The following is a 16,721-nucleotide window of genomic DNA, read 5'->3' on the forward strand; positions in this document are numbered from 1 at the left end:
GTTGTTACGAAAGGCGAGATTTCATTCTTCTTTTATGGCTGAAAAATGTTGCACTGTGCGTATATACCACGTCTTTATCCATTCATCTGCTGTTGGACACTTGGGCTTCTTCTGTAATTTCGCAATTGTAGATAATGCTGCAGTAAACAAACAAGTGTATGTATCCCTTTGAACCAGTGTTTTTGTATTTTTTGGGTAAATACCCACTAGTGCAATTACTGGATCATAGGGTAGTTCTGTTTTTAACTTTTTTTTTTTAATATATTTTATTTATTTATTTGATAGAGAGAGAGGCAGAGAGGGGGAAACGGGCTCCCTGCTGTGCAGAGAGCCCAATGCAGGACTCGATCCCAAGACCCTGAGATCATGACTTGAGCGGAAGGCAGAGGCTTAACCCACTGAGCCACCCAGGTCCCCCTGTTTTTAACTTTTTGAGGACCTTCCATACTGTTCTCCACACCAGCTGCACAAGTATGCATTCCCACCAACAGTGCAAGAGAGTTTCTTTTTCTCCACACTCACCAACACTTGTTGTTTCTTGTGTTTTTGATTTTAGCATTCTGACAGGTGTGAGTTGATACCATATTGTGGTTTTGATTTGCCTTTCCCTGGTAAATGATGTGGAACATCTGTTCATGTGTCTGCTGGCCATCTGGATGTGGTCTTTGCACAGATGTCTGTTCATCTCTTCTGCCCGCTTTTAGTTGGATTATTTTTTTGGGTGTTAAGTTGTATCGGTTCTTTATATATTTTGGATACTAACCGTTTTTCAGCAAAGTCTTTTGCAAATACCATCTCCCATTCAGTAGACTGACTGTTTTGTTGCCTGTTTCATTAATTGTGCAGAAGCTTTTTATCTTGATGAGGTCCCAATAGTTTATTTTTGCTTTTGTTTCCCTTGCCTCAGGAGCCATGTCTAGAAAAATGTTGCTATGGCCAATGTCAGAGAATTTACTGCCTGTGTTCTCTTCAAGGATTTTTATGGTTTCAGGTCTCACATTTAGCTCTTTAATGCATTTTGAGTTTATTTGGGTGTATGGTGTCAGAAAGCAGCCTAGTTTCATTCTTTTGCATGTAGCTGTTCACTTTTTCCAACACCGTTTGTCGAAGAGACTTTTTCCCACTGGATAGGTTTCCTGCTTTGTCAAAGATGAACTGACCGTGTAATTGTGGGTTTATTTCTGGTTTCTCCATTCTATTGATGTATGCATCTGGTTTGGTTTTTGTTTGTTTGTTTGTTTTAAAGATTTTATTTATTTATTTGACGGATCACAAGTAGGCAGAGAGACAGGCAGAGAGAGGGGGAAGTGGGCTCCCTCCTGAGCAGAGAGCCTGATGCAGGGCTGAATCCCAGGACCCTGAGATCATGACCTGAGCCGAAGGCAGAGGCTCAACCCGCTGAATCACCCAGGCGCCCCAATGCGTCTATTTTTTGCCAGTACCATACTGTTTTGATTACTACACCCATGTCATAGAACTTGAAGTTCAGAATTGTGACATCTCAAGCTTTGCGTTTCTTAAGATTGCTTTGGTTACTCAGGGTCTTTTGTGGCTCCGTACAAATTTTGTGATTGCTCATTCTAGCTCTGTGAAAAATGCTGTTGGTATTTTGATAGGGACTGCATTAAATCTGTAGATTGCTTTGGGTATTCTGGACATTTTAACAGTATTTGTTCTTTTGATCCATGTGGATGGAATGTCTTTCTATTTCTTTGTGTCATCTTCAGTTTCTTTCATCGGTGGTTTACAGTTTGCAGAGTACAGGTTCTCACTGCTTTGGTTATGCTTATTCCTAGGTATCTTACTATTTTGGGCACAGTTGTAAATGGAATTGTTTTCTTAATTTCTCTTTCCGCTTCATCATTATTGGCGTATAGAAATGCAACAGATTTCTATAGATTAATTTTGTATCCTGTGAATTTGTTGATCCAATCTAGCAGTTTTTTGTTGTCTTTCAAGTTTTTTGTGTGTAGCATCCTGTCGTCTGCCAACAGTGAAAGTTTTACTTCTTTCTTACTTATTTGGATGCCTTTTATTTCTTTTTGTTGTCTGATGACTGTGGCTAGGACTTCCAGTGCTATGTTGAATAAAAATGGTGAGAGTGGCATCCTTGTCTTACTCATCTTAGAGGACAAGCTCTGTTTTTCCCCTTGGAGGATGATACCAGCTATGGGTTTTTCCTGTGTAGCCTTTATTATATTGAGGTACGTTCCCTCTAAACCTGCTTTGTTGAGGGTTTTTGTTTTTTGATTTTTTTCCCAAGATTTTACTTATTTATTTGACAGAGATAACAGCAAGAGAGGGAACACAAGCAGGGGGTGTCAGAGAGGGAGAAGCAGGCAGGCTTCCTACTGAGGGGGGGCCGGATGCGGGATCCCCTGGGATCTTGACCTGAGCTGAAAGGAGATGCTTAACAACTGAGCCACCCAGGCACCTGAGGGATTTTATTATGAGTGGATATTGTACTTTGTCAAGTGCTTTTTCTGCATCTATTGAAATGATAGTAGCAGATAGTAGTTACCCTTTCTCTTATCAATGTGATGTATCACATTGATTTGTTAATATTCAATCACTCTTGCAGCCCGGGAATGTGTGTCCCTTAATCATGGTGAATTAATGTATTGTTGGATCTGGCTTGCTAGTATTTTGTTGAGGATTTTTGCATCTATGTTCATCAGAGATACTGGCCTGTAATTCTCTTTTTTGTGGTGTCTTTATATGGTTTTGATATCAGGGTAATAATGCTGGCCTCGCAGAATAAATCTGAAAGTTTTCCTTCCTTTTCTAATTTTTGGAATAGTGTGGGAAGAATGGGTATTGACTCTTCCTTAAATGTTTGGTAGAGGAGCGCCAGGGTGGCTCAGTCGGTGAAATGACTGTGTCAGTTCAAGTCCTATCTCAGAGTGCTGGGGTTGAGCCCCCTGTCAGGCTCCCTGCTCAACGAGAAGTCTGCTTCTCCCTCTCCCTCCGCCTCTCCCCCTGCTTGTGCTCTCTCTGTTTCTCAAATAAAATCTTTAAAAAAAAAATAAGAAATAAAAAATAAATGTTTGGTAGAATTCAGCTGTGAAGCCATCTGGTTCTGGATTTTTGTTTGTTGGGAGCTTTTATTGTTTTTGTTGTTACTGATTTGCTTTCTTTGCTGGTAATTGGTCTGTTCAAATTTTGTGTTTCTTCCTGCTTCAGTTTTGGTAGGTTATAGGTTCCTGTGAATTTATCCATTTCTTCTAGGTTGTCCAATTTGTTGGCATATTGTTTTTTATAATATACCATTGCAATTATTTATATTTCTTTAAGGTTCGTTTTTATTTCTCCTCTCTCGCTTGTGATTTGGGTCCTTTCTCTTTTGTTTCTCAATGAGTCCATCTAGACATTTATCAATTTCATTGGTTGTTCTTTTGGTTTTTTGGGTTTTTTTTCCCAAAGAACCAGCTCCTGGTTTCATCGATCTGTTCTATTGTATATTTTGTTTCAATATTACTTATTTCTGCCCTAATCTTTGTTTTTTCCTTCCTTCTGCTGGCTTTAGGCTTCATTTGTTGTTCTTTTTCTAGTTCCTCTAGGTGTAAGGTTAAGTTGTTTGCGCTTTTTCTTGCTTCTGGAGGTAGACCTCTGTTGCTGTATACTTCCCTCTTAGGACTGCTTTTGCTGTGTCTCAAAGGTTTGAATCATTGTGTTTCACTTTTACTTGTTTCCATGTACTTTTAAAATTTCTTCTCGTATTTCCTGGTTGACCCATTCATTGTTTAGTAGCATGTTACTTAACCTTCATGTCCATGTGCCCTTCCCAGATTTTTTTCTTGGGGTTGACTTCTAGTTTCATAGCAGTGCAGTGAGAAAAGATGTATGGTGGGACTTTGATCTTTTCAATTTGTTGAGGCTTGTTTTGTGGCCCAGTATGTGATCTGTTCTGGAGATGGTTCCATGTGTACTTGAAAAGAACGTGTATTCTGCTGCTTTAGAATATAATGTTCTCAATATATCTCTTAAAGAGTTTAAGAGATACAGTTGTCATACTATTACAGTGTAACGCTCAACCATTGTTCCATTGTTGACGTCCTGTTTAGACAATCTGTCCATCGATGTAAGTCAGGTATTAAAGTGCCGTACTACTTTGGTATTATTGATTAGTCCTTTATTTTTGTTATTAACTGTTCTATGTGTTTGGGAGCTCCTATGTTGGGTGCATAAATATATATTTTTTAAAGATTTTATTTTAGGGGCACCTCGGTGGCTCAGTGGGTTAAAGCCTCTGCCTTTGGCTCAGGTCATGATCCCAGGGTCCTGGGATCGAGCCCTGCATTGGGCTCTCTTCTCGGCAGGAAGCCTGCTTCCTCCTCTCTCTCTGCCTGCCTCTCTGCCTACTTGTAATCTCTGTCTGTCAAATAAATAAATAAAATCTTAAAAAAAAAAAAGATTTTATGTATTTTAAAGAGCGAGGGGGGTGCAGAAAGAAAGACAGAAAATTTCAAGCTGACTGTGAGCTGAGCAAGAGGCCCAATGTAGGGCTCAGCCCCTTGACCCTGAGACTGTGACCCAAGCCCAAACCAAGAGTTGGACACTTAACTGAGTCACCTAGGTGCCCCGGGTGCATACATATTTATAATTGTTATATTTTCTTGTTGGATTGTCCCCTTTATTTTAGTGTCCTTCTTTGATTCTTATTATAGACTTTCTTTTTTTCTTAATTTTTTAAAATTAGCATATAATGTATTATTAGTCCCAGGGCTACTGGTCTGTGAATCGCCAGGTTTACATACTTCACAGCACCCACCGTAGCACATACCCTCCCTAATGTCCATAACCCCACCACCCTCTCCCTGCCCCGCTCCGCCCAGCAACCCTCAGTTTGTTTTGTGAGATTAAAAGTCTCTTATGGTTTATCTCCCTCCTGATCCCATCTTGTTTCATTTATTCTTTTTCTACCCCCCACATTGCCTCTCAACTTTCTCATATCAGGGAGATCATATGATAATTGTCTTTCTCTGATTATTTCGCTCAGCATAATATCCTCTAGTTCCATTCATGTCGTCCCAAATGGCAAGATTTTATTTCTTTTGATGGCTGCGTAGTATTCCATTCTGTATATATACCACATCTTCTTTATCCATTCATCTGTCGATGGACATCTAGGTTTTTCCCATAGTTTGGCTATTGTGGACATTGCTGCTAGGAACATTCGGATGCGTGTGCCCCTTTGGATCACTGTATTTGTGTCTTGGGGTAATACCCAGTAGTGTGATTGCTGGGTCATAGGGTAGCTCTATTTTCAACTTTTTGAGGAAGCTTCATGCTGTTTTACAGAGTGGTTGCACCAGCATGCTTTCCCACCAACAGCATAGGAGGGGTCCCCTTTCTCTGCATCCTCACCAGCATCTGTCATTCCCTGACTTGTTAATTTTTACAGGCTTTATTTTTTTTCTTTTTTTTAAAAGATTTTATTTATTTATTTGACAAACAGAGATCACAAGTAGGCAGAGAAGCAGACAGAGAGAGAGGAGGAAGCAGACTCCCACTTAGCAGAGAGCCCGATGCGGGGCTTGATCCCAGGATCCTGGGACCACGACCCGAGCCGAAGGCAGAGGCTTCAACCCACTGGGCCACCCAGGCGCCCCCAGGCTTTCTTTTAAAGTCTATTTTGTCCAATAGAAGTATTGCTACTGCAGCATTCTTTTAGATCCGTTTGCCTGATAAATGTTTCTCTACCTTCTCACTTTAAATCTTAGGTGTAAAATGAGTCTCTTGTAGGCAGCATGTACACGAGTCCTGTTTTTTTCTTTCTTTCTTTCTTTCTTTTTTTTTTTAAGATTTTATTTATTTATTTAACAGGCAGAGATCACAAGTAGGCAGAGAGGCAGGCAGAGAGAAAGGAAGAAGCAGGCACCCAGGCGCCCCACGAGTCCTGTTTGTTAATCCATTCTGTCACACTGTGTCTTTTGAGTGGAGCATTTAGTTTATGTACATTCAGTGTCATCATTGATAGATACATATTTATTGCCATTTCATTATTTTGTCATTTGTTTTGAAGTTTTTCTCTCATCCTTTCTTTTTCTCTTTCATAGTTTGCTGGTGTTCTTTAGAGATATATTTGGATTTCTTTCTCTTTGTTCTTTGCATATTTGCTGGTGGTTTTTGATTTGTGGTTACCCAAAATTAAGTTTGTACAAACCTTTTAGTCCCATAGTAGTCTCTATTAAGTGGACGGTCATTTAGGTTTGAACCCAGTTTTTTCTCCTGTCTTCCCCACATTTGTAGGTATAGGGTGTCATGTTTTACATCCTTTTATTTTGTGTTCTCCTTGACTAATTTTTTACAGATATACTCATTTTTACTGCCTGTGTGTTTCCTACCCTCATACAACCATTTTTGGTCTTTCCTTTCCACTCAAAAAGTGCCCTGTAATATTACTTGCGAGGCTGGTTTAGTTGCCGTAAACTCCTATAGGTTTTGTTTGTCTGGGAAAGTCCTTGCTTCTCCTTCCATTCTGAATTATAGCCTGGCTGGAAAGAGTATTCTTGGCTGCATGTGTTTCCCATTCAGCACTTTGACTATATAGCACGCTGCTCTTTTCTGCCTTGGAACGTTTCTGCTGAAAAATTTGTGGCTCGCCTTTTGGGGTTTCCTTTCTCTACATAACTGTCTTCATTTGTATTACTGCTTTTAATATTTTTTCCTTATCACTATATTTTACCATTCTAATTATAGTATGTCTTGGTATGGATCGGCTTTTGTTGATTTTACTGGGGGTTCTCTGTGCCTCCTGGATCTAGTTATCTCTTCCCTTCCCAGATTAGGGAAGTTTTGAGCTATTCTTTTCTTTCTTTCTTTCTTTCTTTTTTAAATAAGATTTTATTTATTTACTTATTTGAGGGAGAGAGTGAATGTGCTGGCCAGGAGAGGGAGAGAGACTAGTGGACTCCACACTGAGTGCAGAGCCCGACTGGGGCTCAATCCCATGACCTTAAGAACATGACATGAGCCAACATCTACAGTAGGATTCTTTACTGACTGAGCCACCCTGGTGCCACTCAGCTGTTATCTCTTCAAGTAAATTCTCTGCCTCCTTCTCTCTCTCTCTCTCCTTTTTCTCTTCCAGGGCTCCTATAATAGGAATGTTGCTACGTTTGATGAAGTCAGTGAGTTCTCTAAGTCTATTCTTATTTACATAAGTCTTTTCTCTCTTTTGTTCAGCTTGATTACTTTCCATTACTCAGTCTTCTACATCACTCATTCTTTCCTCTGTTTCTTTCATCCTGCTGTTAATTGTATCAATTCATTTCACTCTGCCATGTTATTCCTTTTCTCTGGGTCAAGGGTTTCAGTGTTGTCCTCTACTCTTTTCTCAAGTTCAGTGAGGATCTTTATGATCATTGCTTTAAATTCTCTATCAGGCATGTTACTTCTGTTTCCATTAGAGCTCTGGCTGTGGCATTCTCCTTTTCTTCAATTTGGGACACCTTCCTCTGTCTTCTCATCTTGTCTAAGTCTCTGTGCCTGTTTATGTGTGTTGGGAAAATCAGCTACATCTGTTCTTAAGGGTAGTGGCCTTATGAAGAGGAGTCCTGCAGTGCCCTGCTGTTGTAGTGTCTCCTGTTCCCCAAGGCCTGGCGCTTCTGGGACTGTCTCCAGCATGTGCTTTTGAGCACTCTGCAGGTGTGTCCTGGACACTTTATCCTTCAGGCTAGTCCTCTGCAGAGGCCCTCTTTGCCCGTTGTGGGCAGTGTTTGGTTCCTGGCCTGATGTGGTGCATTTTAACTAGATGTATTCTGGTTTGCTTGTGAAATGGGACCGTCATCACTGCCACCAGAACCGAGGCCTCAAAAACCTCCAGGCTGGGATGATGCAGTGTGGGTAGGGCTTGCACTGGCTTTTGGGGGGACATGGGCCTGCCATGCTGGGATTTAGGCCAATGTGACTGGGATGGTTGGTTCTCCTAGAACACAGGGCTGGGGAGAGGCTTGACCTCAGCAAGTTAGGTAATAAGTGTGGGCCCTGGGCTGGTTCCCGTGGGTGTGTCTCTGTGTCAGTGCCAAGGATGGGCAAGAGAAATGGCTCCTGCCAGTTCCTTTGTTCCCAGAGGTATCTCTCCATGATCACCGCTTCTCTGGGACACGCTCTGAGATGAGCACCGAACCTCCCCACTGTGTGCCCCAGGGGCTCTTCAGATCCCTCTTTCATCCATGCTGCGTGTCTGAGGACGATTTGCCCTTCCTCCTCTCCAAGAGTAACCGTGATAGCTTCCGCGCTGTATCCCAGTCAACCCCATTGACCTTTAGAACTCCCGACTTTAAGTCCTGCTGGTTGCAAGAACTCATGAGATTTGGTCTTTCTTACTTTCCAAGCCAGTTGCTATGGGGATTCGTTGCCTCCGTGCACTCCCCCGTGTGCCATTCTGTCTCTTGCCGGTCTCTGCAACCACAGCCCCTCCTCCCTGCTGCAGTGGCCAGGATCCATTTCTCCCCCAAGCTGCATCTCTGCACTCCCACCTTCCTCAGTGTGGCCTTTTCTCTCGCTTTAGTGGTGGAGTTTGTTCTGTCAGTCTTCAGATCAATTTCTGGGATATTTAGGATGACTTGATGATGGTCTAGTTTTATTTGTGGGTCGGGGCAAGCCTAGGGTCCTCCTCCTCTGCTGTCATCTTCCCCTCTGAAAATAAAGTTTTATTGGAACACAGCCATGCTCATTCTTTATGTATTGTCTGTGGCTGCTTTCGTGCTCCAGTGGTAAGGGGTTTGTGATGTAGACTGTACGATACACAGGCTTTAAAGTATTTACTGTCTAGCCCTTTACAGAAAATGTTTCCCAACGTCTGTTCTGATCCATGAGCATGGTATATCTCTCCATCTTTTCAGGCTTTTTAATTTTCTCCATAGTGTTTTTCTAGTTTTTCACTGAAGGTGTCCTTTGTTAAATTTATTTCTAGATATTTTGCTTTTTTCTGTAATTATAAGTGGAATTTATTTTTAACTTTTTCAAGTTGTTTGTTACAATTATGTAGAAATACAAGTTGCTTGTATATGTTGACTTTCTACCCAGAGATTTTCTTGAATTCACTTATTAAATTTCAAAGATCTTTTCGTAGATTGCTTTGGATTTTCTACCATCATAGCAACTCTTGTGCTTTTTTTAAAAACTAAATTTTTGGGCTCACTCTTCTTCTTGCCTTATTACTTTGGCCACGACCATCAGCACAGAGTTGAGTAGAAGTTGGAGAACAGCTATCTTTTCTTGTTCCTGACTTAGGAGAAATGTGTTCAGTATTTTATCATTATGTATAGTGCCAGCTGTAGCTTTTCACAGATGTCTTTGATCAGACTGAAGAAGTTCCTCTCTTTCCCTACTTTGCTGAGAATGTTTTGTTATGAACGGATGTTGGATTTTGTTAGAAACTTTCTCTACGTCTTTTGTTTTGTTTTGTTTTAAGATTTATTTATTTATTTGACAGAGAGAGAGAGATCACAAGTAGGCAGAGAGGCAGGCAGTGGGGGTGGGGGGGAAGCAGGCTCCCCGCAGAGCAGAGAGCCCGATGTGGGGCTCGATCCCAGGACCCTGGGATCATGACCTGAGCCGAAGGCAGAGGCTTTAACCCACTGAGCCACCCAGGCGCCCCGCCAATTGTGTTTTTGAAGAAATGTATTTTATCTTCACTGTCAGACTTGTTAGAGTTGTTGCACTGTTCCCTCATTCTCCTCTCAGTGGGATCTGTGGTGGTACCCCTGTTTCATTTTTGATGTTGGCAGTTTGGGAGGAAAGGGTAGAAAGCACAGATCTAAGCCGGGGGGGCCAGGGTTCCGAAGTTGGCAAGTCCTGTGCTGAAGCCGTTCCGTTCAGCACCTGAATTGGTGCTTGGGCTGGACCTTTGGAGCAGAAGCCATTTGCGGGACAGGAGAGGAGAACGAGGGAGGGGCCTGATGTGGGGGCTGGGTAGTTCATTTTCCAGGCTGAGTGGGTCCAGAGACGGGGAATCGGGGTTGGAGTGTCAGGTGAGCTGATCAGTATTGTGTACCCTGAGCTTACCCTGAGCTTAACGACTAGCACCTGTGCCTCAGATGATTTCTCAAGTGGATTCCATTGTATTTAAAAGGAGAGCTGGGCCAGGGAGCAGTCAAAAATAGCAGACTATTTTACTAGATACTATCCTTAGGGCCATTCTTACCCATCCTGCTTTTGTGAAGCTTCCAGACAATTGTTCTAAAGGATTAAACAGATATCTTGGATGGTTTGCCTGATGATGTCATGTTACTAAACAGTAAGTATGTTTTACATGCAGGGTTTATATGAAAATAATTTGTCCTGGCTCTGGTTTAGCTGGGTCTGGAGTTCTGCGCCATCCCTCTTCTCATTCACCTGTGGTAACAGAAAGTACAATTTCGACATCGTTTCTTTTCTTTTCTTTTCTTTTCTTTTTTCTGACATCGTTTCTACTCATTTTCAGGTCATCTGTGTCCCTTTTCCAATTTACCTGATTTTCCTTCCTATGGTCCGTGTCTTTTTCACTTTCTTCAACTTGAACTGCTTGGGAATACCCCAAGGTTTTCTGTAGAATGAGCTTGTTTTTTAGAAAAATGACATGTGCTCATCTTTGAAACATTGAAACAATACAGAAAAGAACAAAGATGATAGCCAAAAAAACAAGCTCATGCGGTCACCATCACGAAATCACCATTGTCATTCGAAAATATTCCCCTCAGTGTGTCTGAGGAGAAGGTCCGGCTGACTTACCGCTTTGGTATGTCACACATACTACCGCATGTGCTGGTGTGAAGTTCCGTGGTTGCATTTCACACAACCAAACTTAACATAAGAAAAAGAAGCCAAAGGGAACTAGGAACTTGCTGAACGTGGAGGAACAATTTCTTCTTCTGAAATCTCCCCGAGGGGCGCCTGGGTGGCTCAGTCCGTTGAGGGTCTGCCTTTGGCCCAAGTCATGATCTCAGGGTCCTGAGATCGAGTCCCGCATCCCCCTGGCCCTCTACTCAGTGGGGAGCCTGCTTCTCCCTCTTACTCTGTGCTCTTGTGCTCTCTCAAATAAATAAATGAAATCTTAAAAAAAATAAATAAATAAAAGAAAATAAAATCTCCCTGAAAGATTAAGAAGATACGTGAGGAGAATGCTGGGGGGTTGGAATCGCCCTCCCTTCTTTTAAAAAATTGCATGTTTCAGTCTTAGATGCTCATTAACACCGGGACACGAAAGAGGAAAAAGTAGATTACATCACACTTCGGGCCACCCCGCCTTTTCCTCACTCCCAGTGCCTGTTAGCGTTTTGGGTCACTTATTCCCAGTCCCCATAATCTCTCCGTAGTTTACTCTTGCTTCCGTGCTCATGGGGCTTTACTTGTACTGTCCCCACAATTTCTGTACCACAGTTCCTCTGTCCCCACTTCTTTATTGCGGTTCCTCACGTGGTTGGATGTATTTTAACTGCAGGCACTTTTCCCCAGCAGGGGCTCCGAGGTGTCAGATCTCTTCCATTGTTGAAAACTTCATTGTCTTTCTCTCCTCTAGCCTCCCACCATCTTAAAGTGGAAGGGTTTGCGGTCTTAAATTCCAGCTTCTGACGATGCCATCACTGTTCTCATCTCCTTCTCCCCTCCAGAGATCCCCTTCCAGACCTACTGCCCCAGTCTCGACTGATTGCCATCCGTAGCCAGAACGTTTGAAATATTTATTGAAATGGTGTTTATTGACCCAGAGTCACTTCAGTCTTCAGCTTGGCATTCTGTCAAGGACAAAGTCTGGAGAGGTTTATTTGTAAACCAGTATTAAACAGCACGGTAGTGAGCGCCGCCTGCTCTTTTGGGGCTTTGCTTTTGGTCATTAATACATCTTTTTTAGAGAAGGGGAGAGACAGGCGGGGAGTGGCAGAGGGGGCAGGAGACAGAGCAGGAGAGAGAGAATCTCCAGCAGACTCCATGCCCAGCTTGGAGCCTGAAGCGGGGCGTGATCCTACGACCCTGAGATCCCACCTGACCTGAAATGAGGAGTTGGATGCTTAGTCAGCCGAGCCGCCCAGGCACCCCTGTTGGTTTATATAAAGATGCTTCCATATCAGCACACAAAGATCTCTTTGTTCTTAAAGACCATGTAGGACATAGTCCATTCAGTTGGTGTATCCTGATGAATTTACCCTGACTAAAGGGTATTTAGGTGACTTTTAAATTGTGTTTACTGTTAGGTGCCTGGGTGGCTCAGTGGGTTAAGCCTCTGCCTTCGGCTCAGGTCATGATCTCAGGGTTCTGAGATCGAGCCTCATATCAGGCTCTGGGCTCAGCAGGAGGCCTGCTTTCCCCTCTCTCTGTGCCTTCCTCTCTGCCTACTTGTGATCTCTGTCAAACAAATAAATAAAATCTTAAAAAAAAAAAAAAAGAAATTGTGTTTACTGTTAGTGACAGTGCTACAGTGAATAGCTTTGTATCTATGCCATTGTCAGTCTACTTGGAGGATCAATTCCAGGAAGTGAAATTTCTGTGTCTAAGTATATATGGTCATTTTCTTTCTTTCTTTCCCTTTCCCTTTCCCTTTTCTTTTCTTTTCTTTCTTTTCTTAAGTAGGCTTCATCCCCAACTCTAGGCTTGAACCTCCTAACCTTGAGATTTAAGGATCATGTGCTCTACTGACTGATACAGCCACACATCCTGATATGGTCATTTTAATATGAATTAATACATCGACACAAAAGCAGGTTTCTAATGCTACATAAGGAATAAAGACTTAAAATAAGCACTCAGGTGCCCAGCACCCTGTTTTAGAAGCAGAGTGTTCCTTGCCAAGGCCTCTGTATCTCCCCGGGGCCCCTCGGTACTTGTTTCTTCCCTCCCCTGCAAGTGTTCTGCAGCGTTCTGAATTCTGCATGTATTATGCCTCTGCTTTTTGTTACAGAGTCATGCATATTTATGAAACCAAAACAACATGTAACATTTTCTGTATTTCTGTGTTGGTTATGAATTATGTCCTGTTGTTTGTATTCCTCTGCGACTTGCTCTTTTTACCCAACATTGAGGTTTTTCCATAAGTATCCATGTCGATGCTTGAGCCCTGGTTCATTACTTCTCCCTGCTGGGCAGTATCGCCATGCGTAAGCCCACCTGCCGCAGCGCACCTGTTCTGCTCGTGCACGTGAGGGTGGGTTCTCATTTGGGGCTGTGAGGTGCACGCGAGCATTTTTGCACACTTCCCCTGGTGCCGGCATGCCAGAGTTTCTCTGGAGTATTCCAAGGAGTCAGATTGGCCAGGCCATCAGGTATGCCGGTCTTCAGTTGATGTAGGTAACCTTTTTATTAAAGTATAACATAGAAACAGAAAATGTACAAATCAAAATGCGGAACTCGGTGGCGCTCCGGAGAGTCCCTCTTTAACCAGCTCCCAGTAGAGAAATTGAACTTTTCCCGGCCCCACAGGAGGCCCCCCTGCACCCCTTTCACTCCCACCCTCTGCCCCTTGCTCCCCTACTCTCTGGGCTGGCTGACTGGACTTGTAAGTGGAATCACACAGTGTGCGTTCTCCGGGGCCTGTCTTTTTGTCGCCGTTATGTTTGTGCGGTGTGCCCCTGCGGTAGTGTGTGGTGTGTGCTTGGTTCTTTCGCATTGCTGTGTCATTGGCTGTTTTTTTTGGTTTTATTTTTATTTGTTTGGGAGAGAGACAGAGATAGAGCACATGAGTCAGGAGGAGAGGGAGAAGCAGGCTCTCCAGTGAGCAGAGAGCCAGACGCAGGACTCGATCCCAGGACCCTGAGATCATGACCTGAGCAGAAGGCAGAGGCTTAATGACTGAGCCACCCGGGCGCCCCAGTGGGTGTTCTGTTTGAACAGAACACTGTTCTACTCTTGGTGGACTTCTGGGCTGTGATTAGCTTTTTTCTATTACAAATAGTGCTCCTTTGAACATTTTTTAAAAAGATTTATTTATTTTGGGGCGCTGGGTGGCTCAGTCGGTTAAGCATCTGCCTTCAACTCAGTTAATGATCTCAGGGTCCTGGGATGGAGTCCTGCATCTGACTTCCTGCTCAGCGGGGAGTCTGCTTCTCCCTCTCCCTCTGCCCCTCCTCCCTCCCTGCCCCCCCAGAATAAATAAAATCTTTTAGATTTTATTTATTTATTTGAGTGAGAGAAAGAGAGGGAGTGGAGGAAGGGGCAGAGGGAGAGAGAATCTCAAGCAGACTCCTCGCTGAGCGGGGGGAGCCCTGCGGGAGGCTCAGTCTCAGGACCGAGATCACGACCTGAGCTGAAACCAAGAGTCCGATGTTTACCGGACTGAGCGCCTCAGGTGCTCCTGAGCATTTCTAATACTTCTGTGGGTGCACACGTTTGAGAGCCCCTGTCAAAAAACTAGCCAGGTGTGAACTGCTGTGTGTATCGCTTGTATGTCTTCAGCCTGCAAGGTAGTGTCAAATTATTGTGCATTTAAATGTTGCGCATTTTGTCAAATTGCCCCCAAAGTCCTTCCGCTCCTTCAGCTCTCCACCCGGGACCTCTTTACGGCAGTAGCTGTCTCCTCCATGCCCTCAGCGCTGCCTTGTTTTATCCCATTTGTCGCTTTTACTTGCTGCACAGGTGAAGAGGGGTGTCTTAACTGAAAGCAAACGGACACTTAATGCCTGTAGTTTATAAGTAAATCTAATTAACAGTTGGTTTTCTTTTGCAGCCCGAGACCTCAGACCATTGTTCCCTTCCAGAGGATCTAGTGAGTATTTGAGCACATCCTGGACCACAGTTCATTGTGCCCTCGATGATAAAAGTACTATCTGTCAGTGACAATAACAGTTTCATAAGTTTCTCTCTATTTGGTTGCGGATCAAAGGCTTTTGATCTAACCTGACACCGGTGTAATGAAAGTGTTAGGAGTCAGGGTATCATGGGTGATCCTTCCCTCCCTTATAGAGAAAAATAAAATTATATGGCCACACGTTAAAAGGAATTAAAAGGGAAGAAATGGGTAGCTTGCCTTACTCCGCAGATCTGCCTTGGTTCTCATGGGCGGCTTTTGGGACCTTATCTCTGCTTGAATCTTTCCGAGAAAAGAACGAGAGGCCCGTAATTTGATGGCCTTGGCCCAGATTCAGCTGCAAGAGAGTGTTCTTGTGTATTCTGAGCTGGTCTCTGCCCGATGGGGGAGGGGAAGCAGCGCCTCCGGCTGGCCGAGCCTCCTCAGGGTCTCGTTTCTCCTGTGGACCTTTGCTCCAGGAGCTGGCAGAGCCCTGGCTGGTATGGTAGATCCCACGCTGTTGTAGAAAATGGTGTCTTGCATTTCTGAGTGTCTGAAATTCCGAAATTCTGAGCTATTCTGCGTTTCAGTAATACAGAGGTGTTAATTTGTGGTTTTTTCACATGTCTGAAACTTGGGGGCTGCGGTTGAATTTTAGGCAATGGGAGAAGTGACATGTATTAAATCTACTTGAAATCCATTCTGTTACATAAAGGGATGTGTGAGATACACACATTTTTTAAATGGCCTCCACGCCCAGTGCAGACCCCTAAGCAGGCTGGAGCTCCCAGCTCTAGGGTCAAGACCTGAGCCGAAATCAAGAATCAAATATTTAGGGATGCCTGGGTGGCTCAGTTGGTTGGACGACTGCCTTCGGCTCAGGTCATGATCCCGGAGTCCTGGGATCGAGTCCCGCATCAGGCTCCCAGCTCCATGGGGAGTCTGCTTCCGCCTTTGATTTCTCCTCGCTCATGCTCTCTCTCACTACCTCTCTCTCAATAAATAAATAAAAATCTTTTAAAAAAAAAAAAAAGAATCAAATATTTAACTGACTCAGCCTCCTAGGTGCCTCCCCCCATGTATTTTTAATAATTAGTTGTACCCTCAAGCATTTCCATAGGAAAGCAGTGGCCCAGATAATTTCAGGATTTCGGGTAGACAGATAGATACAAAGGAAAACATAGCCAAGTGCATTTGCAAGGCCTGATGAGTCTGTCTGCTGGCATTCAGACCCTTTTGTATATAGAACACTGAACTTTAGGATAGAGGCAGGATTCTTAGGATATAGGAACTTTAAAAAGTGTGGAAGAGTTCCTGGATTTCATCCGCCAGTTATTTACTTTTGTGTAGGGTTAAGGAAGAGTCTAGAACAGGTTTATAGCCGTGTCTCCTGCTTTACCCCTGTTCTATGCCTCTGGATTCAGGGGCCACTTTTTTTTTTTTTTTTTAAGATTTTATTTATTTATTTGACAGACAGAGATCACAAGTAGGCAGAGCAGCAGGCAGAGAGAGAGGAGGAAGCAGGCTCCCTGCTGAGCAGAGAGCCTGATGTGGGGCTTGATCCTAGAACCCTGAGATCATGACCTAAGCTGAAGGCAGAGGCTTTAACCCACTGAGCCACCCAGGTGCCCCTTATTTTTTTATTTAAAAAAATGTTTTTTAACAATTTATTTATTTTGAGGGAGAGATGAGAGAGTGAGCGTAGGGGGCAGGGGAGTGGCAGAGGGAGAAGCCAACTAATAAATAAAGGAGCCCAAAGCGGGACTCGATCCCAGAACCCCAGGATCATGACCTGAACTGAAGGCAGGTGCTTAACCGACTGAGCCCCCCAGGCAGCTCCAGGTTCACTTTGGAAGCAGGTTCTAAGTTTTGAGCGCCTGTATTCGTTTCCTAGGGCTGCTGTAATGCGTTACTACAAACTAAGCAACAGAAGCACGTTGTCTCCTAGTTTCAGAGGCTGAGTCTGAAGTGAAGCTGTTAGCAGGGCTGTGCCTCCACGAAGGTCTGGGGGTGCTTCTGT

The 16,721-nt window shown here is 43.6% G+C and overlaps 1 protein-coding gene across 1 annotated transcript in view; it reads left to right on the forward strand.

Annotated features, from left to right (window-relative positions):
* KDM1B (lysine demethylase 1B) overlaps positions 1–16,721 on the forward strand; it is a 60,410-nt gene that overhangs the window by 12,989 nt on the left and 30,700 nt on the right. The window contains exon 7 of the mRNA XM_059179430.1: positions 14,642–14,680. Within this exon, the coding sequence (XP_059035413.1) occupies positions 14,642–14,680 (39 nt within the window). The remainder of the gene's footprint in view (positions 1–14,641; positions 14,681–16,721) is intronic.

Source organism: Mustela lutreola, chromosome 6 (assembly GCF_030435805.1).
Source record: "Mustela lutreola isolate mMusLut2 chromosome 6, mMusLut2.pri, whole genome shotgun sequence".
In the NCBI taxonomy this organism is placed as follows: Eukaryota; Metazoa; Chordata; class Mammalia; order Carnivora; family Mustelidae; genus Mustela; species Mustela lutreola.